The sequence below is a fragment of the Cygnus olor genome, chromosome Z, assembly GCF_009769625.2.
Source record: "Cygnus olor isolate bCygOlo1 chromosome Z, bCygOlo1.pri.v2, whole genome shotgun sequence".
Classification (NCBI taxonomy): domain Eukaryota; kingdom Metazoa; phylum Chordata; class Aves; order Anseriformes; family Anatidae; genus Cygnus; species Cygnus olor.
Window position 1 is genome coordinate 73,254,605 of NC_049198.1, and position 25,478 is coordinate 73,280,082.

Here is a 25,478-nt window from a genome sequence, read left to right on the forward strand (position 1 = left end):
TATTCAAATGCAAACTATAGTGGTAGAGAACTGGTTATTAGTGTGCTTTAGAGAAATGTCTAGTGGTTGACTGACAGTACGAGATGCTATTAGTGTCTGCTACTTAGGTTCTCTAATATGAATATGTGATCATTAATAATGCAAATCAGAAGAGATGAGTATGTTGAGAGAGCACTGATTTCCTTTGTTTGGAGTATGATACTTCAGACCTGATGTAACAATCACGTTCTCGTGACTCAGTTCCTAAAGCTTAATTATAAAAGCTGATACAGCCAATAGTGATAGCATTGTGTGCAGCATGTGAGAGATGTGTTTGTTCAGTTGGGCAAGTGGATTCTTCAGCTGCGTTGGTACTGCTGATGTGCTAGAGCACTGCTGAAAATCAGTAATTGTACAGCGTGGTGGTTTTCCTCAGCTGGGCAGGCAAGCTCCACCACAAACCGCTCTTTCACTCCCCCTCCTCAAAGAGAAAGAGGGAGAAAATACGATGAAGAGGGCTCAAGAGTTGAGAGAAGGACTGGGAGATCACTCAACAGTTATTGTCGCAGACAAAACAGACTTAGCATAGGGAGATTAGAGAAATTTATTACCTATTACTAACAAGAAAAGTGAGAAACAAAGAAAAAATAAAACCACCTTGCCCCATCCACCCTCTGCCACCTCCTCCGCCTGAGCGATGCAGGGGAATGGGAATGTGGGCTACAGTCAGTCCCTAACGCTTTGTCTCCGTCGCTCCTTCACGGTCCCTCTCTGCCCCTGCTCCACGTGGGGTCCCTCCCACAGGATGCCGTCCTGTCCTTCCTGAACTGAGCCTGCGGGGGCTGCCCACAGGCTGCAGCTCTTCAGGAACTGCTCCCACACGGCTCCGTACCACGGGGTCCATCCATCCCCCAGGAGCAAACTGCTCCAGCACGGGTCCCCCACGGGCGGCAGCTCCCCGCAAACCCCCTGCTCCTGCGTGGGCTCCTCTCCACGGGCTGCAGCTCCGGCCCGGGGCCTGCTCCTGCAGGGGCTCTCCATGGGCCGCAGCCTCCTCCAGGCCACAGCCACCTGCTCCACCGGGGGCTCCTCCACGGGGGGGCTGCAGCGTGGAGATCTGCTCCATGTGGGACCCATGGGCTGCAGGGGGACAGCCTGCTCCACCAGGGGCCTCTCCACAGGCCGCAGGGGAACTGCTGCTGCATGCCTGGAGCACCTCCTGCCCTCCTGCTGCACTCACCTTGGGGGCTGCAGGGCTGGTGCTCGCTCCTCTCTTTCAACTGCTGATGAGTAACTAGTTTTTTTTCCCCTTTCTTAAATCTGCTGTCCCAGAGGCTCAAACAACATCACTTATTGGCTCGGCTCTGGCCAGCAGCAGGTTGCTTTGGAGCTGGCTGAAACTGGCCTGTATCTAACATGGGGCAGCTGCTGGACTCTTCTTACAGAGGCCGTATCTGCAGGCCTACTGCTACCAAAACCTTGCTACATATACCTAATACATCCAGTGACATCTTTTCTCCCTGTGGCATGCATGATACTGTTTTCTGGTCAGAAGAGAAGTAACATGTTACTGCGGCTGAGTAAAAGCAAAATTTAGGGGGGCCTGAATATGATGTTACGTTGAAGTTGTCTGATTGCTGTTGGTGATAATACTGTTAGTGGCTTTTTATTGTAGTTTTTCTGAAGAAATTTTGTTGAAGTAACAGAATATCCCTCTTCAGGCAAGGACTGCCTTGCAGTAGTGTTTTGCAGTGTGCCGTGTCGGCTTTCTCTTAGGTGTCTGAAAACTTCTGTAACTTTTATGTTCATTCCCTGATTCAGCCAGTAAATTTGCAGTTTCAGCAGCTCCTGCACTTTTTTGGTTGGATAATATGTTGCATTGGTCAGCAAGAATCATTTTATTTTTTATCTGACACCACTTAAGCTTTTCTCAAAGCTTTTGGTCAGTTATGTTGATTGCTGATGAGCTCCACGGGTAGTTGTACCCTTAGGTTTTTGGTGTGGTTTAGTTTTGTTGTTTTGGTTTGTTGTTTTTTTTCTCTGTAGAGCCTCAAGCGTCTAGTTTCTGGTCACTCTTAAGTATAATGAGCAAGCACAATGATGGAGTTGAAATAATGCAACTTTGCAGTGAGCAAAAAAAACTTTCCTGATGACCGCAATAGCGGTCTTAATGAGAGGCTAATTTTCAGGAATGAAGACCTCTGTGTGTGTGTGTATGTGTGTTTCATTATCTCCAAACCTGATCCACTTTAGCAGGCCTGGATTCTGCAGGGATGATGGGTTGTGAGTAGATTGAGCTCTGGTAATATATAAAGTAATGGTAATATAAAAGCCTACATATATCAAGCACTACAAAAACTGTTTTTTAGGGATTTTTAAATATCAAAAGACTGCTCGTCATCAGACAGAATTGGTTAGTAAATAATAATGCATTTATAAATTTTACTGCGCAAACTATAACGGAAAACTACTAACTTTGTGCATTTAGAGACACTGTCTTTGATAAACTACAACATAGATTGCTAGGATAGAGAATAACTAAAAAATGGCAAACGTATTATGTTCTCACTTAAATAGGAGTGCACTTAGAATTCCCTAACACTAAGTGCTTTTTGAACACTGGAATGTGTGCCTATTATATTAGAAGTGATTTATAAGGTTATAAATGAAGATACCTTTTTTTTAATTATTTTTTTAATATATTGACACACTTGTTGCATGGTCATCTAGATGACATTATTTGCTTCTCTTGGGTGACATTTTTTATTTAGTAAAATAATTGCCTCCATTTCTTAAGATACACTCTTTGTGCAATGTAAAGTGCTGTGTTAGGAGTTTGCCAGGGACCAAGCCTGCTCTGATTGGGCAAATAACGTAAGCAAACCTGCATTGTTTCCATTTGTTCACTTTAAACTTGCAGGTAAAGAAGGGTGTCTGACCAGATGCCGATGTGTGCTCAGTACTGACTGTTCAGTTGCTCCAGAGATTACCACAGAATAACACTCTAATACTGTTCATGTTGGCTGTTTGGGATACTGACTTCCTGAGTTCACCATGATGAATACTGCCTGTTTTAGCAGTTTTGTTGTTAATCGTCCACTAAATAAACTTGGGTAAGATAATAAAGAAAGCTTATCCTGTAATTATGGCGTAAGAAAAAGCTTTGAAAGCTGAAAGACTGGCAGCAAGCTTGTTTAAAAACAGACCAAACATTTACCTAGAGAAGTGGCAAGAGTTGTCTTGGTGTGCCTTTTTGTAAAACATTAAGGAAGACTGTTTTTCTGTCTTGAAGCTAAAGGATAATCAACAAAACGAAGGCTGTTGGCTGGAATAAAATGTACTTTTGCCAAGCCATGTACTTGGAAGCCCTGGTGATAGGTGAGATCTTCAGTGATCTGTTCTTTGGTGAGATTGTCCATCCATTAAGTGAGACATACATAAGGACAAATGGTGTGATGAGAGTTGATGATCTGCAGTGGTTCAGAATGTGTAGAATTTGAAAGTTGTCTTTTGTATATTTCTGGCTGAAGAAGTAAGTAGTAAGTGAGCACTCCAAGGCTTCTCTTGTTATCTGGCCATGTCCTTCAGTCATAAGGTAGACAGTAAAACTCATAAGGAAATAGATGTAATTGGCTCAGTTTAATACAGTCGTCTGTGAAAGAAAAGTCTGTAAAACTGGTCTGTAAACTAAGTTAACCAATTCAACCATAGCTACGTTCTCCAGTCTAAACTTGTCTTTCTGAAATAAAGCTTGCTCTTTAAGCTGATTTCTAGCATTAGAAACTGTTTTAACGCTGTACTGTAGTCATTTTTATGCTTTTTTTTTTTCCTGTTTTGAGGAGCACTGGTGTATATCTTCCAGTCTCCTAGCACATAAATACTTAACTTAAGATGAAAGCATAAAATCTTTGGCAGACAGTGATTTAAACAGTGCTTAAAACTTAAATCTTTCTACTTTGGAAAAAAATATACAAAATGGAGCCAGTAAGAGGCTCGAGTTGCGTGTCCCCCTGTACCATTAGACCTCAGATACAGTTATGAACGGTGTGTTTTAATTGTTTACTTAAAACAATCAATCACTCTCTCACTTAGAGACAATCTTGTGAGAGCATTCAGAGCTCTAGAAGACAGCACTTAGCAGAAGGTACATGCCTTTAAGTCCATACGAGGTGGCAGCAGCAAGGGGGGGATTGACTCTTGTCCTGAAGGTCTCTGTTAGACACACAGATCAAGCTTCCATCTGTTTTATTTCCTGGCAGTAATTCCTTCCTGTTTGTGCACTGCCCCTTCTGGTATGGTGGCATGTTTTGTTTTTTTTTTTTTTAATGTGTCTATGCAAGGACCTCATTTGGATGAAAAATAACTAAGAAAATAAATAAATTAAAAATGTTTAAATCAGCCAGGTCAGTTCTTGCTCTGCAGAACATGTAACTGAACAAATCATAACCGGAGTGATTTAAGGAATGGTATAGGGGCAAGTTGTTTATAAAACAGTTCCTCTAAAACCTGCAGTGTCCAGCAGTCATCTTCGTCTGCTTTCATGCTCTCTCCATGCCCATACAAAATACTCACTTCCCTCTCCTTTCTCAGTCATTTGGGTTTTTTATGCTTTTGTGGGGGTGGACCTTTAACTAAAATTTTCTACCTATTTTAAAAACTATGGTGATGCTGCTGCAGGTTTGAGACGGTTAGAAGTATAATTCTTGAAATTGAGTGTATGTTCAAAGTGAATTACTTTCGTTTGAGGAAGCAAGCAACCATTTAGCAAAAACACGTCACTAGAACCTCAGAGCTTCTAGTTCACTTCTTGTTTAATGTAAATATTGGGACTGGCTGTAGGCAGCTGTAGCAAGCCAAAAAGAAAACCTGGTCTCATTCCTAAAAGAAAGATCTCAGACCAGAAGGATTTTACAGTTTGCTGGTGATACAAGTATTGAGAGCAGAGAGGTGGGATATGAGTAAGGTAAGGAATTACTGTTGTCTTCTCTGTTTTTGCGTTGATTTGGGGGAGATGAGGGAGGGGAGATGGGGGAAGGTGTTGGAGAGCTGTTCTAGAAGAGCTGAAGATCTGTGAAACACTTCAAGAAAGGGTAGTTAAAATAATACGAGTAATATACTAGTTATTCAAAGTTATTTCAGCTGTTCAAAGAGCTTTATCACCTCAGAATCATTTTATTTCAAAACTGTAGGATTAACTAAATGTGACAACTTTATTGGGATGGAGTGATGTATCATGGTAGATCTTCTGAGATTTTTAATGAAAATGATTTCATCTGTATCTTAAACTCTGCTGTGGTTTGTATTACATAAAATTTCAGTTCTGCAGTTCTTTGCCCTTGATTCTTTCTGTTTTGAGAGAGGTCAGTGGGCCAGAAATGCACAGTGCAAACACATCCTTCTAATTAATTATTTAGCATTATAATCAAATACTGCGTGTATACTTAATTCAAGATTTGTCATGTTCTAAGAATGAAAAATGCCATGGATAATCTGGAAGTCTTTTTAAGTACAAGATGAAATTAGTTGAAATAATGACTTGTTTCTCCACTATATATATATATATATATTTTTTTTTTTTAAATATCAAAGTTTTTTTTGGAGAAGCTTCTGTTGTCACTGAGGTAGGAAAATGTAACTCACTTCAGAGGAGGTCTTTAAGTCATCTTTATTGGTGATAGACGTCCATTTCATTGACAATTAGTTCTTTGTATTGCTTTACTACTTGGTGATTTTAAAATAACTAACATTGTGATTACTGTAAATTGGGAGCTCAGTTTACAGGACTGTAAGTCAGTGTTTTATGTAGAGAATTAAGAGTCAAGCAGTAGGATTTAAAAATCCTTGCCAGGACCTTGTGCCAGGTTAGCGTGTTTCATGTTGGAGACCTGTTCTGGTGGGGAAACAAGCAAGAAGTCCGTTCTGTTCTCCCTCGAAGTACATGACTTCGTCTGTTCAGCAGTCTGATCTGGCTTCTTGTGGGATTAGGTGATCATGGTTGCCAGAGCAAAGACTTGGGGAGTGGTGAGGGGTCTGTGACCACCCCTTTTGGTCACAGCTGCTCGTCCATTGATTGTAACATCAGCTGTACCTGAATGGTCAGGACGTGTAAGAAATCCCTACAGAGTGTTAAATCAGCTTTATGTATCTCTTGATTCCCCCATTTTCTCATAATCCTTCAGTATTTATAGTTTCTATGATCTCTCCTAATTTTTTGACCAGCAATTTTGTTGGTGTTCCATTATCATATCTTTAAGGGTGGTATCTATGCTAGAATTGCTTTTAATTAGTCACCAAAATCTGTTGTAAGGCTCTTAATTGGAATAACTTCTGCTTCAAATATCGATCTTCCACTTCTCAGGAGGTTGTGAAATGGGACAATTGTTACTTTTATTTGAATACAGTTTTCACTGGTAAGAGAAATGGCATTAAACATGTACTTGGTGGCATTTGTAGTGCTCATTATACAGCTGTGTCAGACTTGACTTAATCATGCAGTGTGCTGAAGGCTGTGGGAGTGACGGCTGAGGATACAGATACATCAGTATATTCAGATTGTGCCATATAAAAAATAACAAAGTACTGCATTAAGTTCTGACAAATACTGTTTGTTTCAACTATCTTGTGTTCTACAGATCTGTACTTAAACTATAGCTTATTTTGAAAAAGTATTCTTGTAACATGCATACTGGTAGAGTAGTAGGTGAACATTACAGATCTGAACCATTCAATGAGAAGGGAAACTTGTTCTTTTGTGGAGTTAGTAGGGCATAGGATCTAGACCAGTAGCTGCAGGGTGGCGTAAGTGATAAGAGGATTTAAGTGTTTCTTTGGTCTCTAAGCATTGAGGAGAGATGGTCTACTGAATAGCGTAGGGTGTGAAGTCATCAAATGCACAGAGGCTGAAGTGTGCTTGCTGATCAGAGCATCAGGGATAACAAGGCAGCCCTCCACAGGCCTAGTTTCCAGAGGAAGGGAGACTTAAGCGATCCAAGTCCCTTTGGTTTACTTGAGGGAAATGTAAATGACATCTTGATTATATGTTCTAGGTAATAGTGCATTATGGGTATTCAGACGTGAACAGATGTGGAATTGGGAAGCTCCTTAGAGTGACCAAAAGGGCATAACATTCAGTGGCTGGAGATCTTCATTAAAGAAATGAAACACGATGTTTTGTAGTGTAGAATGTAATAGCAAATAGCTTTCTGGTGAGTTGGCGAGTATCTAAAATGAGATTTTTTTGTTTTTTTTAATGATCTCAGAGTCTCAGAGAAAGTTAATGGATTTTGGGTATGGTGGAGATGAAATGAATTACCATGCTGGATTTTTTTTTTTTTTCACCTGGCCTTTGAGGAAAATTTCAGGGGAGGATCTACTAAAGGCAACGCGTTGATCATTGTGGGGAGGAGTCCTGACCTCAACCTGCCTAAATGCACTGCACCTCTGTGTTAAGATGACTGTCTCACCATGCTTCAACTGCTTATCAGCTTTCTAGTCCCTGATACACTTTAGTTTTTAGCTTGTGTTTAGTTTTAACTGAAACATTTGACCATAGCTGAGAGTTAATTGCAGTTGAGTGGCTGGATAAGTTGGGAACTAAGAGAATCCATCTCTTTTTAAAGGTTGTGTTCACATGCTCAGATTCAAGCTTGACTTCCTACCGGAATTCCTTTTTTTTCTTATTGGCATTTCCACTAGCAGATGGAAACTTCTTTTTGCATTATCTGGGATTATGTAGGCATCGTTTACTTATGCAATTCATTTGTATTGCAAGGGTAACATTGGCCTATCTTGTCTTTGTTTTTCCTGTGAATCATGTGGTATAAAATGTATAGGGGAGTCGAGATAGAAGATCTGACTTCTTGCTGGTTTTTCCTCACTGTTACAATGCCAGAGTATGAACTCAGATGCATTTGGATTTAAGAAGTCAGTCTCCGTTTCCCGATTTGAGGTGAAATTTGTAGTGTATAGTGTACTGAGTAAACTGTAGAACAGATAGAGGCTAACAGATTGCATCCATCTTCTTACCAGCATTTTGTTTATATAGAGAAAATTTTATTAAAAGAGAAAAAGTATACCTCCTGGAAGTTGTTTTCAAATAATGAGAGCAGGTTGACTTTGTAAATAGCAGAATGTGAGTGAAATGCTGTATTTTTCTTTCTAGGTTTAAAGGCATAAAGCTTCACTAGAACTGTAACTAGAATGGACAGTTATTTTAAAGCTGCAGTCTGTGACTTGGACAAGCTACTTGATGAATTTGAACAAAATACAGGTTAGTACCTCCACTGCCTTCCTCTCCAGTGTAGCAATACTAGTGAAATGACTATTACAGTGGAACTTGAAAGTAACATATAATGAGTAAAAGCTTGCATTAATGAGTAGTTGAGATTTTGGGGTTGTGCACTATAGAAACCCATGAGTCTTACAAACTTTGCTTTTGATCTCTTTTTGTTTAAAATAGATGAATGTGACTTCTACAGAACACCTCAAAATCCATATGACTCGAAACAACATTCATTTTCTTCAGACTTGGATGGCTTACAACATGCATATCCAACACCCAAACTGCATGAGGATGCTTGTATGGCATCAGAAGAAATCTCTCTAGTCAGCCATACTGGACCAAATGAAGGGATTCTGAATTACCCATCACAAAATGAGAAGAGTGTTGCTGGGCCTGATCTTTTGTCCACTGTGGACAGCAGTTCCTCAAAAGAAATTCAGGCTTCCACCCCAGGAAGGTGTAGTATACCTGTGTGTGATCTTGTTAATGACACAGGTAACTTGATTCATTCAGCAGGTTCCAGTGAAGATAATCAAAAGTTGCAGCCACATGACTCCCAGCCCAGTGAAGACTGTTTGATTGGCTTTGGCATACCTTGCATACCTATTCCTGTTTGTGTGTCATCAGTAAGTTGCAGCGGTGGTGTTTCAAGTACAGAACAGTGTGATGGGGACTCATTGCTACAAGATTCAGGACACCTTAAAACAGAGGAGAGTAGCCCACTGCCTTTAAAATCAGATGTTTTTGCTAAAACAATGATCTCAGAACCATGTGGTGATACACACAGAACAGAATCTTTAAAGTGCAGTGAGGTGTTTGATCAGCCAGAACAAACTGCTTGCCTTAATACTGCATGTGGCTCTGTAACATCACAGAGTTCGAATGTATACAGTCCCAAAGATGAGACAGCAGATGGGAAATTGTCTTGTGAACCAGAAGATGAAAGTGCATGCTCTGCAGTGAGCAAAGAGGTGTATGGAGGAAACACCCTAGAAGATGAAGACTCAAAAGATCAGAGTAAAGATGAATCCATGCCTTCGGATCTGCCAAAGAGGCCTCAGTTGCACAAAAGCCATGCAACATTACCTGGAAGCTGTGTTTTACCAGGCTCCACATGTCAAACGGGGACTAAAGTAGCCTTAGAAGAGAAAGTTACAGAGGAGAATGTAAATAGTGAAGAACTTGCTGGCAGTGAAATACTAAGCAGTGTTTCACCTTCATGTGTATCAGTCAAGGATGTCCAGACATCGCTGTCTGTATCTGAACGTGGTTCATCAGTTGTAACAGAAGAAGTTAATCCTCTACCTCAGAATGAAATGGTGGAGGTTATTAGTGACAGTTTAACTATTCATGCTGGGAAGTCTAAAACTGATGTCTCTACGTGTGAATCCTGGAAAGAGACTGACTTGCATGAACAGGAAGAATATTTACCTAAAATCAACCAAAGTGTTGTGGAAAAGAGTGCCGGTGGAGAGAGATGTGATACTGAGAATGCAATTGATGACAGTGATTCTGAGCAAATCAAAGCTATTGCTTCTGCTTTTCAGGAATATGAAGCTGAGCCATATGGTGTTGGTATAGACTCCTATTACAATGAAAGTATTGGCCAAGTTGTGGCTGACTTCTCTGTTGAGGAGGGCATTATCAAAAGTGATACTCTAATAAGTGATGCCGAGCTTGATGAATTCTTGTATGGACAAAGTCATCAGTCTAATTTGACTTTAGACAATGACAGTAACTTAATGGAAGCTGATGCAGAACAAATGCACTTAACAAACGTGAACCTAGATTTTACAGAGGTTGCTGAAGAACATACACAGACAAAACTGGAAGATATAACTAGCATTAATAGTAATCTCGAAGTATCTCTTACTGCCAATAAATTGGAATCTCCAACAGAAGGGATTCATATTCAGGATGTGACTGAGAATGGTAGCGAGGCACTAGTTTCGAAGTTTCACACTGAAGGTGCAAGACCAAAGCAGTTGTTTGGCCTTCCGCAAGGAGCTGCTGGTCAAAGACAACTGAATGAAACAGAAGTACCTGAGAGAGAAAACCAGGAAGTGAATTCTGTTACCCCAGAAGTTCCCCTCTCAAGCACCAGCATTAAATTTGATAAAAATTCTGAACCTGCTGTGGAAAGTAGCACTGAAACGGGAGGAAGTCAAACATCTGAAAGTGCAGAACCAGTTAAAACACCTGCAGCTCTTTCACAGAAACAACCGTTGTGGGTCCCTGATTCAGAGGCACCCAACTGCATGAACTGTCAAGTGAAGTTCACCTTTACAAAAAGACGACACCACTGTCGTGCATGTGGAAAAGTAAGTTATTGATGAGGGGGTCCTTTGGCATTGTAAGTAAATTTACTTTGATTTAGGGATAACCAGAATATGAAAGGTGAAGAATGTGGACAGAATTCTTCTGGGCTCTAAGTGTTTTTCTTTATTTGACTGTTTTAATTTTTATTCAGAGATACAGATTGTTGGGAAGTACTGATATTAAGTCTTTTTAAGTCTATTAAAAGACTTTTTAATAATGGGATTGTAAGTAAAAAGTTACTATTTTATCTTCCATTACTGGCTAGACTGTTCTTCTTAAGGAAGATGGGACAGTGTGCACTGCATAGTGATTACTACAATGAATCTTTTTTTTTTTTGCCCAGTTCTTAAGTATTTAAGCTTTAAAAATGGAGGTGATGATGATGGTCATCGGAATTCAAGTAAGTGAATCCATGGCTCACAATATCCATGGCTCAGGAAGGATCGTGTCTTTGAGGAGCTGTGACAGCAGTAGCCATGCAAAGGATTTATAGTCTAAGTCTGTCCTCTGTGCTTAAACGTATGTGTAAATTTCCAAGGGAGTTGTCAGGGAGGGAAGGGGAGCAGGGAGAAGTGTGCAACGTCTGCTGAGAGAACGGTACTCTGCAGGGAGTAAATAACGTCAAAACTTGTTTTTAATCAAAAATAAATTTCCTTGTGAGCTAATGTGGCTTATGTACTTGTGCATAAATTGAAATATTAATAGTACTAATGAACTGTTTTTTCAGTGTTCCTCTGCAGGCTTTATGGGAGAGGAAGTATTGCAAAGGCTAGTATTTATTAACTTCTTACATCCTCAGTTTTAAAAGACACTCAGAGAGGCTTGCTATTTTTTTTATTTTTTGCCCAGAATGCCACTTCTGGTGCTGTGTATTCAAACCATAGTCCCCATTTACTTGCAGTAAATGTACAGCAAAGGGTAGGTGAGCAGTTTGATGCCAAGAAAATGAAGATTTCATCATGACAAGCTAAAAGTCATTGAACTTAAGTAGTTGGCAGTATACTCTACTAAGTTATGCAACATTTTAAAATACAGTTCTTCAGAGTAGGCTTCATTTCAGTCATTTGGCTGTTTACGCTTGCCATGAGATTTCTTGCACGTCCTCTGGAGAAGGAGGACCCTTCAGTACATGCTGTTGTTCACAGCTAACAGCTGCTAGTGTTGCTAATCCTGTGCATTAACGGAGGATGTCTTGGCATAAGAACAGCATAATTAAAGGGAGCTTCACAATGTATGTGCATTGGGAGAATGGGTGAAGTCTCATAACTGTTACAGATAATGGTGTGCTATGCAGCTCTGTCATAGCTTTTCTGAGCATGCAATAGCTTACTGTTTTGTCGCTTGTCTTTAAAGACAAAGTTTACCTTTCTCATGGGTCCATTGTGGGTTGCTGTGTTTTCTTCCACTTGGACTTAAGAAGAAGCTGGTAGAAGTGCATAGTTGTCCTCTCTGACCCCTCCCAGAAGAGAATTGTATATTTTTCATATGGTCCTACAGCTTTATTAATGAAAAGGCAGAACTTGGTAATTCTGGCTTCTGTGCTGGAGGGGAGCTTGAGGCAGTTATCCCTGCCGTCTTTTGGTGGCATACGTGAGGCCAAACAACTTCTCACCTTTATTTAGTTGTTTGCTTATTGCTGTGGTACGTTTTTTCTTCCTAGTGCAACCAGAATCAATTTCTTTGTTCAGCGGCTTCATTTTCACCACTTTTGCCCTGCCGAACTACCTGTCCCTTAGTTCTCCACCTCTTGTCTCCTGTGCAGGAGGATTAAGTCGATTCCTCTGTTGATGGTGCCAGTGGCACCAAGTGTAAGAGGAGAATGGCAGTCGCAAAGGTTGCGCTGCTCAGCATGTGAAGCCTTAAGGTTGATTGCAGCTGATTAGCAATTAATCCTTTCCAGTTACATTCTTAACTTCTTTACTGGGCATGTGTTTTCAGTTGAGATAAATTACCTGTGACATTAATGCAGGAGCAACTGGAATGGTTTCTTTTTTGGGGTTATCTTGCACTGATCAGGTGTAACTGTGTTTGCAGTGGCTTTTCCTCCTTGAAGAGTTAACTTATAATAACCATTTTTTTCCTCTGTCACTGCTGTTTGTTTTTTTCCCCTTAATCCACTTTGCTTTCCTGGAGATAATTAGGAATAGCAGGAGACTTAGTGTTGCCTCCACTTAACTGTGATAAGGCGTAGAAGGCTTCTGTCAGACCAAGGTTTGAAAAACTATTTTTTGTAAAGGCTAATATTAAATCTAGAGTATGTATATAGCTAAAAATAGTAAGAGTTGTTGAAAACTTGCAAGCTCCAATAGGCAGAACATCAGATAAAAGCAGGAAAAGCACCAGGTATTTGTGGGAACTTGCAGAAAAATTAGAAATGTAATTGTTGAATGGATTGTACAATCTCATGGCATGGTCCAGACTAAAAAGTTACCACCCCTCCCAGCCCCAAATCTATGCTTAAAAATAGACAGGAGATATATATATATATATATACACACATACACACACACACACACACACACACACACACACATATATATATACACATATATCCTGTTGAAGTGCGAGAGTGTAAGCTGTTCTTTCAAAGCATGATCTTTAAGTGCTTTGCTGAAGGGAGCTAGCAACAAGAAGGCATCTAACATAATTCTATCTGGCAGAGTAGTGGAGACTCCTTAGCTAACGTAATTCCAGAGCCAGCATTATTAGTAAGTTGTTTGGGAAGCACTGAGCCTTGGTTAAGGTAGTCGTCTGAGAGGTAGAAGAGGTAGCTTGGATTCTCCTAGATTCGTTGTAGTGCAGGTGTCAGTGCTGCAAGAAGAATGGTCTGGGAATGGATCTTTGCTGACATGGTTTCAAACAATACCTGAGTCCTTTTTTTCTGGAGATTTGGAGATAGCATCATGGATAGCTTCCATGGGAGATGGCTTGCATGACCTAGGCTTGAATATGTATTTCTTGGAAGAGCTTTCTAATCACTATGCAATTATATGCCAGATGCTTCAGGGTATGGTCCTAAAAATAAAATAAAATAAAATTTTTAGTCAATCTGGGGGTACCAGGCTATATGTAATTTGATCTATCCACAGGAACAAGCTTTATGTGCTGCTCTTTTTCATACCTGGATCAGAAAGTATACTGGGATGACACTTTCTATGTCTGAATCTTTCTGTTCCTCTGTTCTAGCTGTATCCCTGAAATACGCTACTAATACAGTCTGTTCTCTCCTTATTTCCCATTTGAGACTAAACTGTTCCATAATACTAAGGAAGACAAGTGTTCTGTAGGCTATTGGGGATATAATAAAATGTTTCAGAAAACATCATGCAATCTTAGCTTTTAAGAAGAGATACCTGGAAGTTCTTATACAAGACCAAGAGTTGCTTGGAATATTATCGTACCTTAATTTTTTATTTATTAAGTAATTCTTTCATTTATTTTTAAGGATTACTGCACTTTCAGCAGCTTTCCATGGAGAAAGCAGTTGATGGAAACGTGCAAAGCAGCATTTCAGACTCTTTGCAGAGTTCCAGCAGGTGCTGAAATCATGATGCTAAACTTGAGCTTTGGGAGGGGGTGGAGCTTTGATCCAACTCCTTAGCATGACTTGGCCATCTTCCCTGTTAGAAGGTTCTGCAGAACATGATGATCCCCTGAGGAAGTGACGGGTGTACGTTTTGGTTAAAGTAGAATGATGATGTGCAATATCCAAGGTGTTACCCTGGTTAATGTTGCAGAGCAGTTCTATGGCACAGCATTCATTGATGAGTATTTCAGAAGAGCAATGGGATGTAGCCTTTTTCAGTTTCCACTATGGACAGACTGTGATGCAGTTTTTGGAAGTAGGGTAGGAACTCCTGATCAAAAGCAGACTTTGCAGCCTGAACCAAACTGTGGAGCTTTGAGCTTCCTAATGAAAACCTGTCTATTCTAGTACTTTCCCTTCTCTAAACACAGAAACGTGTTATGACATGCATGTGCTAAAATGCTTTATGCATGCTTTGTGTTATTCCATCTGTTTGAGTAAAACAAGTAATAATAGGAACTGAGCTCAGGAAATAGTGGGGCTTTGCTCATAATGCTTAATTTAGTCTTTCTTGTTCAGGTTTTTTGTGGTGCTTGTTGCAAACGAAAGTGCAAACTACAGTACATGGAGAAGGAAGCAAGAGTCTGTATTGGCTGTTACGATGATATTAATAAAGGTAAAGAGCTTTTTGTTTGTTTTTTTTTTTTTTTTTAGTAATTGCAGTAATCATTAAAGGAGAATATTTACAACTAGTATCTCTTTAACTTTGTGGTTTTTGAGAAGCTTCCCTGCTTCAGTTGGGGTCATCTGTGGCAGGAGTCCAGGAAAAGAGATTTCTGCCCCACCTTCCCCCGATCACCACAGGAGCTTTATACTTGTTGAAAGGCCATACCCCTGCTAGTTGTCACATAAAATGGGCAAATAACATGTAGCTTTTTGTCCCGATCTTCTTAGAAGTCACCTGAACAGTATTACTGTAATTGTATCATAGGTTAACTTTTTCTTAACTGAAAGCGAAGCGTGGATGCTTTATGGAAATAGCCGGATGAAACTGAGATCCTTATTAATAATATTTAAATAAGTTGAAAGCATACCAGACTTTTTTTTTAAAATGTACCACCTGAATGGAATTTGGCTTCATAAATGTGATACATCTGCACTGAGGTACAGGGATTATATGGTTCATTGTAGTCACTGCAGCAATAACAAGCTGTTTGAGAAGGTCTCTTTATATGTTGGGAGTGAATTAGGCAAATGGGGAGGTTGAAAATCAAGCAGTTCAGATTTTCTTCTGTACAATAGCTTGAGCATTCACTTCTCACAACTAACTAAATTGTCCACTGTTTTGGCAAAAAAAAATAAATAAATCAGTATTATACCTCAAAGTAAATTTATTCAATTGTAAAATTGTAAAAACTAACCACTTCTTGTTTGGTTGTTGTTTGGTTCTTTGTTTGTTTGTTTTTAGCACAGGCATTTGAAAGGATGATGAGTCCAACTGGTCCTCTTCCTAACTCCAGTGTCTCCTCTGAGTGTTCTGCTGCACCTTTGCAGGAAGCCCAGATACCTGGTAGTGCTAACACTCCCTCATCCTCTGCGTTGTCACCTATTTCAGTGCTTAAACAACCTGGCATTGAAGGTATGCTAAATATAGTATAATTTAAGTAACTCTTTTTCAAGTTCTGCTTGGAAAGAGTTGTATACTGTATCATGGATACATACTTGGTATACTGATATTTCTTCTGAGACTCAAACAAATTCTGTGAATTGGGATTTAGAGGAAGCTTACAGCTCCTAGTTCAGACTCCATGTATGAGCTTGACCAAGTGTGTCTTACATCTCTATTTATGAAATGTGGATGTTTGTTCTTTTTCACTGTCTATGTGCTTATACAGTAACTTCTTTTTCAGTACAGATATTACTGTCATCATTTTAATATAGTTGAGGATATTTCTGGCTTGTGTTGCAACTGCCAGTCTTACAGTAAACAAAGTATCCCCCCACACCTTTTTAAGGGAAGAGTTAGGGAGCAATGATTAGTGACTAAATAGAGTCTTTGTCCCACCATTATCTGACTTTTCATCAATGAAAATAAATTTTTAGCAACATGATACTCCAATTTTTTAGAGTATTTCATCTTCTAGTTGTGATATGCATTTCACTCTCACCTAACTACAGAGGGATGATGGGATGACCGAGGAAGTAGTCCTCCTTATATAGGAACTGATACATGTAACTGTAGCATGACATCTTCCTATGCTAGTATGAGATGTCTTTTGCGTGTGCTCACCTGATGGGAGAGACTGGCTGGAGTCAAGCTGTCTACTTGTGCTTGGTTTCAGTGAACAGACTGTCTATATAACTGGGGGGAGAAGGGGCTGAATTTGTATCCCTTTCAGTTGTTAGGACAGTGAAAATAATATGAAGTCAGTGTTGTTTTCTCAACCTATCCTAGGGCTGTGCCCCAAAGAACAGAGGAGAGTTTGGTTTGCAGATGGTATTTTGCCAACTGGAGAAGTGGCAGATACAACAAAACTTTCATCTGGAGCAAAGAGGTCATCACAGGACCTAAGTCCAGTAAACCCTGACTTGCCAGAGATGCATATGGTATGAATTAAGAAGTGTGTGTAGGTGCATGAATTCTATCTTGAAATAACTTTGCTTGCTACTGATCGGGGCGTATGTGAACTTTAAAAATGATATAGCTGAATAAACTCCAAATCAAGCTTTTCCTGTACAGGCTTTGATTAACTATTCTTATGAAGGTGTCCTCAGCCATAGCTCTAAAATCTGTCATTATTAACGTGCTAATAGTTTTTTCCAGTGGTTATCTGTAGTTTGCTTGTTAAACTAAACTAAACTGCTGTACAAGAAGCTGATTAATGTCCTAGAGTACTATACCATAGGGTGCAGCAAAATCAGTATACTGATGTTGCAGAATTAGATTTTACACAACTCTTATGTAGCAATAATTAAGGATTTATTATATTTGTATAGCACATAACCAAGTTAGATTACATGTTTTTTTAACAGCACTTGATCAGTATTTAAGTTTTAGACAATTGACACAATGATCAATGGTTCTACAGTGGAAACAGGGGCTTAAAGATTCAAGGCTGGCAACGTTCACCCGAGACTTACTGCAGGGTCCTGGGAAGTTTCTAAATCCAGTTCCACACTTCCAAGACTCCCTCTTAAAGTAAATTTCTCACCCTACTCCCCTGTCGGCGTTTGTCTGCAGACAAGCTTGTTCCTTGAGGAGTCAGCCCTGAGAGGTACTTCTTCTAGGATCCTCCCAGCTCAGGGGGACATTGAGGGTGCCGCCTGCTGAGGTCCCCAGAGAGCTCCAAGAGTTCTTGCTTGGGATCACTATTTATAGGATTGTGAGGTCATTGTGTTTTAGACAGTTTTCCAGGATTCAAGTCTTTTTCACTTTTTTTTTTTATAGTTCAGGACGTTACTGGCTCAGGTTGTGCAGTCCCTCTTCCCTTAGCACTTAATTGTGCCATTGTCAATAAGTCACGCCTCAGGGACCCCCGGAGCCAGTCACAAAGGAGGCCTGATCACCCCGTGTCCATATTACATAAATAGCTGGGGAGTGAGGCAGCATAAGGCTTCACTGAACTGTGTAAACAGAGGAATGGTGCTGTTAGGGCTTTTCGTTGAATTAGAGATAGCAAAGGGATGAGGCACCATATTTATTAGATAAAGTGATTGATCGTAGTCAAGCTCAAATTCCTTATCACGTTGCTTCCTGAACTCTGATGTGGCTCCTCATTTTCCCATGGTAGACTTCCCAGAGCATCAAGCTCTGCCTGGTGCTCCGCTATTAATGAGCTGTCCAGTTCAAGGAGCAATCACATTGAGACCTGCTGCAGCTCATAAGCCTGAGCAAAACTTATGTCGAGTGCAGGTGCAGAGCATACCCACTACAAGTGCTTCTAATGCAGACAAGTGCTGAACTGAGAGGAGGGTGGGATTTTAAGAGGTCACGTTTGGGGTGTGAAACTAGTCACACTTGACAGGAAGAGTCAGGAGTGACACAAGCTTGCTGTGGAAAAGTTTAGAGGGATTCCTGAGCTGGAATCTTTTTAAAACAAAATACATCTCCGAAGCACAGTCTCACAGAACGGTCTCAAGTTATAACAGTGTTCAAGAGTTTTAAAAACAAATTACAAAAGCTAATACCCAGATCAGATCATTATTGAGTGTATGGAGAATTTCAACAGTTGCAGGGTGTATAGTATGTAAATCAGCCTTATTTCATGAGGCAGGGATAGCAGTAAATGTGATTTCATTTGAACAAGGATTCCACTAAGTTGCAGGTGAATCTGGCTTCCGCAGAGACTTTGAGCCTGAGGAGCCGTTCAGAGTGACAGTGAAGAAGTGCTAAGGTTTTTGATGGGGATGATCGTGCCTCACACGTCTGTTAGAGGAAATGTGCAGTGGTAGAGATAATGCTGGTACTGTTCATGAACATGTATGTCTAGAAAAGCTCATCAAGAGCTCTTGAAAGAAGGTAGGCATCAGTTAGAAATAAAAAGACCCCCTTCCAAATCATAAAGATAAACCGAACAGCTACCGTAAGTGATAAAGGGATGAAGAACTGAGTCTAATTGTTCTGTGTCCTGGACTCAGTGCTATTTGTTGTACTTGCAGAGGATAAAAAGGGTAAAACTGTTCAAACAGTGAAGGCAAATATATTCCAGGTATTAGTGAATTGGATGTTAAATTATGTCATATGCCATGAAGTGCAGGCTTAGGAGTGTGTGATTTGGGGCTTATTAATGTTACACTTATTACTGTCTCACTGGGTGGAAAAGGCCGGTTTATGGTCAGTGATCAATCTGAAGAAAATGCTTAAGTAATTGTTAAAAAGGGAAGTAAGTAGGTGGGAACAGAGGAACAGAAGTAGAAAATCATTATGACAATAGGGGCATCCATATTGCTCTCAGAACTTGAATATACGTAGCAGCTCTTGTTCAACCCAACTTTGTGATCAAAAGATATATACCGTGTTCCATTTTGGGGAAAGAGGAGGGCATTTTCACTTCAAAAAGATGAGAAACGTCTAAAATTAAACGTGGCATGGACAAAGGAAACAAATAGTTGGTGGTTCCTGTGTGCAGCTTTCAAAGTTGAAACAAACCCTCCATAATGCAGCTCTAAAGCTCAGGATGTACTTTACCAGGGAGCATGTAATCCTGAACATGCTGTCACAAGATGCTATAAAGGCTGAAAGTATAAAGTGATACACAACACCAGCAAGTGAATTTGTGGGGAAGAAGTCTACTAGAGGCCATTTTAATCATAGCTCTTATATTTTTGTGTGCGTTTGTGGAGTTGGTGGGTTTAGGGGTTGGTGTCTCTCCCCCACCCCTTCTATCACACATTCTATAAGCAGGGGATTTGATAGAAGCTGGGGGCATACCAGGAGAACTATTATTACAGGACAAGCATAGAGTTGTTAGGTTTTTTCTTGTTAAAATGTGGTCTTTCCTGTTGAAATAGGATGCAAGTCTACATGGATTTGTAGTGTGATAACTTAGCATACTTCAAAGGTGATAGATCACCTCCTGGTTTGTTTTTTGATGACAGTCCATATCATAACGTGACTGTGCTCTTAGTTTGCCATATCCACTTCACTGAGGGAGCAGTATAGGTTTGACACCAAACTAGAAGTGAGTCAGACTGTACAATGCTAGACTCCTGTTTCTTCTCTCATGTGTTCTACTAACAGCTGCTTGTAATACTGAAGTGGTCAAAATGAGGACAGATTACAATGTTCAGTAGGCATGAGTGAGGAAACAGTAATACAGAACAGATTACTTAAGGGATACTTATTGTTGATGTGTTAGATCTAACTATGCTAATACAACTGATTTACAACACTGGTGGGATTTTTTTTGTTACCAAACAAACTAGTAACACATCTTCACCTAAGATAGGGACTAATGTGACTTCTAACAATGGGGGGAAAAAATGCAAGAGATTTGGTGGCATTTCCTATAATTTTTGATAGATTTCTTTCCCATTGTGCTTTTTACTTCTAGATTGCTAGTATAGAACTTAGAGTTTGTTGTGAGACTAGAGTGTAGATCTTCTTTTTCTTTTTCTCATAGGCTGCAAACCCAGAGGAAGATGACATACTAACTGATGTAAATTCAAAACCAAAAGAAGAAATAGATGTTATTACAAGAATGGAGGGACTATGTCCTTCTGTTCCTTCAGAACAGGATGTGCAGCAGGCTGTTTGCGGCCAGAGCGAGATGGCGCATATTTATAGATTCGTAACTCCAGGAAATAAAGAGAGTTCTGCTACAGAAGATGAGAAAACTAGTTCCAGTTTAGTTGATCGGACTAAAAGTGATATGCCTGTTAGTCCTTCAAGTTACAGAGCACTTTGTGGTGTTGAGAACCGTGTCCATAGAGAAATCAGCCTTGTTCCTGATGGTGACAAACTCCCACCACTTTTGCTTGCAGTGGGTGAGAAAGGAAAAGGTAAAATTCAAATAAGTTGTATTGTATCACCAGATGCAAGATTTCTAAATGTTACTATTTATGTATGTAACTTACATTTTAGTACTACTTTAACTCTCATCTGTGCACACTGGATTGTTTGTTAATTGAACATGAATTATTAAAATGTCAGAATGTTATGAAAATAGCACTTCATCGCTTAAATGCATTATAGTAGTGACAGTTCGAATTGTTTGTAATTGACGGTACCAGTATATGGATTGAGAAGACAGCATACACAATTTATCAGTAATCAACAAATGAGTGGCAGCCCTAGTTCACACCTTTGTTAGAAGTTACTGCTTTATTTTTGTATGGCCTTTGAATCTTAGGATAAGCTGTTGAAGAGAATAGCTGGTTGATCCACAGCTGTTCTAAGTTTGAGAATAATTACCACCCATTTAACATGGGAAGATAGGACAGTCTTTCATATGCTATGATCTGTAGTTCTTATTTTAAATATTCGGCTGACATTGAACTAAATCAGATGTTTGTTTAGATCCTCTAGTGGAAGAACATCCGTCTCACCAACAGGTCACCTTGCTTCTTGCGGAAGGAGGTCCCAATCCATTAACATTTATCCTAAATGCAAACTTGCTTGTGAATGTCAGGTTAATATCTTGTAAGTACTGCACATTTCATTTTACATTAAATCTGTATTTCCTCTTCTGATTGTATGAAGCAGTATCTTTATTACTGTGGTATCTATCTTTGATTAAAGATTCTTCAGAAAAATGCTGGTACTTCTCAACAAATGGACTACATGGTTTGGGTCAGGCAGAAATTATCATTCTGTTGCAGTGTTTGCCAGATGAGGAGACTTTTCCTAATGAGATACTCAAATTATTTATTAACATCTATAAAGACGCAGTGAAAGGTATGTAACTGTGATGATCTAACTTTATATTATAATATCTTCTTACTTGTCTTTAAAGTTGGAGGTTTATGTAATTTTTATTGCAGTTTTTGTAGGTGTCTGATTCGGTTGAAAAAACCTTGCAGTGTTAGCCTTGGGTTCTCTAAACAAAAAAATGGGAGGGAAAGAATTTAAGTTTCTCTATTGTAAACATCTGGTTTGCTTGTTTGTTATTGTTCTTCATATGGTCTTAGAGATTCTGGGTATAAGTCCTTGAGCCTATGGCTTAGGGTATCTGAACTTCATTTGTAGAAGTACAATACTCGTATGTGTGTAAATATGAGGTCTGTTAATTGAAGTTCATCAATCAATGTGTACCAGAACACTGTACACTTCAAAGTTTTTTGTATTTGGAAAAAAATAGTTTTCATCTAGTTAATAAATAAGACTATAGAGCACTTAGTCTATGGGTTTAGATGTCTCAAATTTTCAGCAAGATTTGAGATATATACCTTATGGTTTACAAGTCTGTGGTAGAGCAATGACATTAGGTAGGTACTAGTTTTCTTGGCAGTAGCGTGTTACTTTTTAAGATGTATAAAGACTCTCTGTCCCTTTTTCAACAGGAAGATTTATAAGAAACATGGAAAACATTACGTTTACTGAAAACTTTCTCAATAACAAAGATCATGGAGGATTCCTGTTTGTTTCACCAACTTTTCAGAAACTTGATGATTTAATTCTACCAGATAACCCTCTTCTTTGTGGCATTCTAATCCATAAGATGGAAATACCCTGGGCAAAAGTTTTTCCAATCCGTTTGATGTTGAGATTGGGAGCAGAATATGGGGGTAAGTTTTAACACTTCAAATAGCCATATAGATGTAAAATTCCCCTCGAAAAACGTAACTTTGACACTGCTCCAGGCTCACTGGAAGAAAATACTTTCACAAATTGTCATTGCATTGAAGAGATAAAGCCAGCTTGCACAGGACCTGAAGGCAGATAGTGTCTTAAATGCCTTCTAGAGTTGCTTGTGTGTACTTTTTGAATAACACAGAGACTAATGTAGAGGTGTAGGTGCTGCTTTGTTTCCTGTCTCACTGTTCCTTACTTGGAGACAGTTTAGATAAGTTGCAGCATGGAGCTGTCACTTGAGTGGAATGGATTTCAAAAATATATAAACTTTTCCCAGCTTGGATGGTTTTTAATAAATAAGCCTGTCATTTTAGAGGTTTTAAGCCTATAAATGTGCATCACTCAGTTATTCATGCATTCGAGTCAGTAGTGGAGTTCTACTTTCTGCCTGGGTGTTGGCAAGGGTGGTAGCTTCTTTGCTGTTATTCTTTCTCAACAAATTTACTGTCATTTTTGTATCAACCATGCACCTTCTTTGATCTCACAATCCTGACTTTGCAATGCAATTTGCTTTGTTTTCAGATTACTTTGTGTTGTGGTCTGTGGTCTCCTGCATCTCCTTGCTTTCCCTTGGTTTCCATCTGCACGTTTTCTATTCCAACCATAGAACCGCAAAGCATTTAAAACCTTGTTACCTTGTATGAACCTCTTCATTCACTTTGTTCGTTGCCTACCAATACTAAGTGGTACTTCATATTAGAAGCAGGTGTTACCTGCATGGTATTCATATTCAAGCAACTATTGAGCCTTGCATCTCCTCTTATGACTGATGACCCAAAGACTGAACACAGGATGTTTCCTTCCAGCCCAACTGTTGCAAGAAGCATAGCTGATAAAGCATGTGAACAGCATCAGGTCTCTCAGAAGACTTCTGCTGCTGGGGGAGACATACAGACATTGCAGTATGATTTAACTGTGGGCGAGGAAACCATGCAGTGGGCTGAAGTGAGGGAGAGTGAGGGAGAAACACAGTGGCTCTAGTTCACTTGGCAGTTTGGATAATGAAATTAAGAAACATAGGCTATAGCTGAAAATAAATACTTGTATTAGTGAGTTTTACAGTTGTTGGTAAGTAAACTTGACCTTTTTTATTTCTTCCACTCCAGCATATCCAACTTCTCTAGTAAGTTTCAGACACCGAAAGCCACTCTTTGGAGAAATAGGACACACAGTAATGAATCTACTTGTTGTGAGTAATTGTTCTCTTCCCTTCTTGTTGTAATCTATTTTATATAAATATCCTCAGAACTCAGATTATTTAAAGCTGAATTACTTCTGGCAAAGTTAAAGAGCTAACATTTTTGTTTTTCAGAGCTAACTCGGAAATTCCTTACCAAAGACAATTTAGATGTCAGTTAAGGAAGCTGAATCTTTGTGGTGGGTTGATCTTGCCTGGCTGACAGGTGCCCACCAAGATGCTTTCTCTCTCCCTCCTCTTCAAGATACAGGGAGAAAATATGATGAAAAATCTTTGTGGATTGAACTAAGGACAGGGAAATTGCTCACGTACTACCATCCCATTCAAAACAGGCTTGACTTGGAGAAGATTAAACTTGTTGCCAATAGATAACAAAGTGCGAACTGAAATAAAAACAAACTAAACCCACCTTTCTTCACCTACCCTACCCCCCTTTCTTCCCAGGCTCAACTTCATTCCCAGTTCTTTTACTTTCTCCACACCTGAGTGGCACAGAGGGATGGGATATGGGGTTGCAGTCAGCCCATAACACTTCATCTCTGCTGCTCATTCCTCCTCGCTCTCTTCCTCTGCTCCATTGTGGAGTCCATACCACGAGATACAGTCCTTTGCCAACTGCTCCAACGTGGGTGTTTACCACAGGGTTCAGTCCTTCAGGAACAGACTGCTCCAGTGTGAGCTATTCTCCGTGGGCCACAGTTCATGCCAGCAGCCTGCTGCTGTGTGGGTTCTCCATCAGCTGCAGCTTCCTTCAGGCCACATCCATCTGCTGTGACGTGGTGTTCTTCATGGGTTGCAGTGTGGAGATCTGCTCTGATGTGGTCCTCACTCGCCACAGAGCATCTTCTGCTCTGGGACCTGAAGCACCTCCTTCCCCTTCTTCACTGACCTTGGTGTCTGCAGGGCTGGTTCTCTGTTTCTTGCTCCTCTCTCCCAGCTGCTGTTGTTTCCCCTTTCTTCAGTCTGCTCTCCCAGAGGCCCAACCAACATCACTCATGGCCATGCCCTGGCCAGCAGCAGGTCCCTTTTGGTGCCGGCTGGAGCAGGCTCTGCTCTGACATGGGGCAGCTGCTGGGCTCTGCGCGCAGAGCAGCCCTGCAGCCCCACTGCTACCAAAACTTCATCAGTTAAACCGGGTATAATCTTTCACGTCATACTTTTGTTAGCACAGTCTCTGGTAGTAAGAAATAGCTTTAACTGAGAAAAATGTTGAAATTTACAGTAAAGCTGGTAGTAATCACTGTTCAGTTACATTTTTCTTTTACAAGGACTGCCCTGGCACAAGAACTCTAGTCTTAAATCTGACATCTCATTAAATTTGAAAAAGCAAACTTGACAGGCAGATTCTGTATTCTAAGTAACATTAATTACATTGACACACAAAATTAACTTTGTTATGGTTAACTAGTCTGACTGTCTTGCATGAAAGACTTGACTCACTTCAAGTCATCAAGAGTTTTTCCTTTGTTACCCAAATAGTTTGATGTAAACTTCTAGTAAGCCTGTATTTCTGACTGGTAACTTCCTCTTCTAACACTTATGTATAACTTATCCTTAAGGCTGTAAGCAAAATTACCGAAAAGGTCACAGACAGAATTGCATACACCCAGGTGATTGCTAAATCCTCTCTAGTCTAGAAACCATTACAGCTTAGATGAAGTGGCGGTCTTTGGCTCTCTTCTGTTTTTGCTATCATTGATTTCCATGTTGTTACATGGAGAATCAATCTCAGGAATTAAGCCATATGAAAATAGTGATTCTTTTTTTCTTTCTCGATGGAGGAATCTTAAGTTTCAATTCCATGAGGTTGCTCCCTGCCTGATTGGTGACGGACCAGTACCAGCGTGGGGGCAGAGGAAGAACTTCAGGGCAGAAGGGAGAA

The 25,478-nt window shown here is 40.0% G+C and overlaps 1 protein-coding gene across 3 annotated transcripts in view; it reads left to right on the forward strand.

Moving 5' to 3' along the window:
- ZFYVE16 (zinc finger FYVE-type containing 16) overlaps positions 1-25,478 on the forward strand; it is a 35,084-nt gene that overhangs the window by 938 nt on the left and 8,668 nt on the right. For all 3 annotated transcript variants that reach the window (XM_040541889.1, XM_040541887.1, XM_040541890.1), the window contains exons 2-11: positions 8,141-8,248; positions 8,438-10,581; positions 14,685-14,781; positions 15,574-15,744; positions 16,561-16,712; positions 20,228-20,606; positions 21,124-21,246; positions 21,346-21,501; positions 22,107-22,331; positions 23,505-23,587. In XM_040541889.1, the coding sequence (XP_040397823.1) occupies positions 8,179-8,248; positions 8,438-10,581; positions 14,685-14,781; positions 15,574-15,744; positions 16,561-16,712; positions 20,228-20,606; positions 21,124-21,246; positions 21,346-21,501; positions 22,107-22,331; positions 23,505-23,587 (3,600 nt within the window). In that variant the 5' untranslated portion in view covers positions 8,141-8,178. The remainder of the gene's footprint in view (positions 1-8,140; positions 8,249-8,437; positions 10,582-14,684; positions 14,782-15,573; positions 15,745-16,560; positions 16,713-20,227; positions 20,607-21,123; positions 21,247-21,345; positions 21,502-22,106; positions 22,332-23,504; positions 23,588-25,478) is intronic.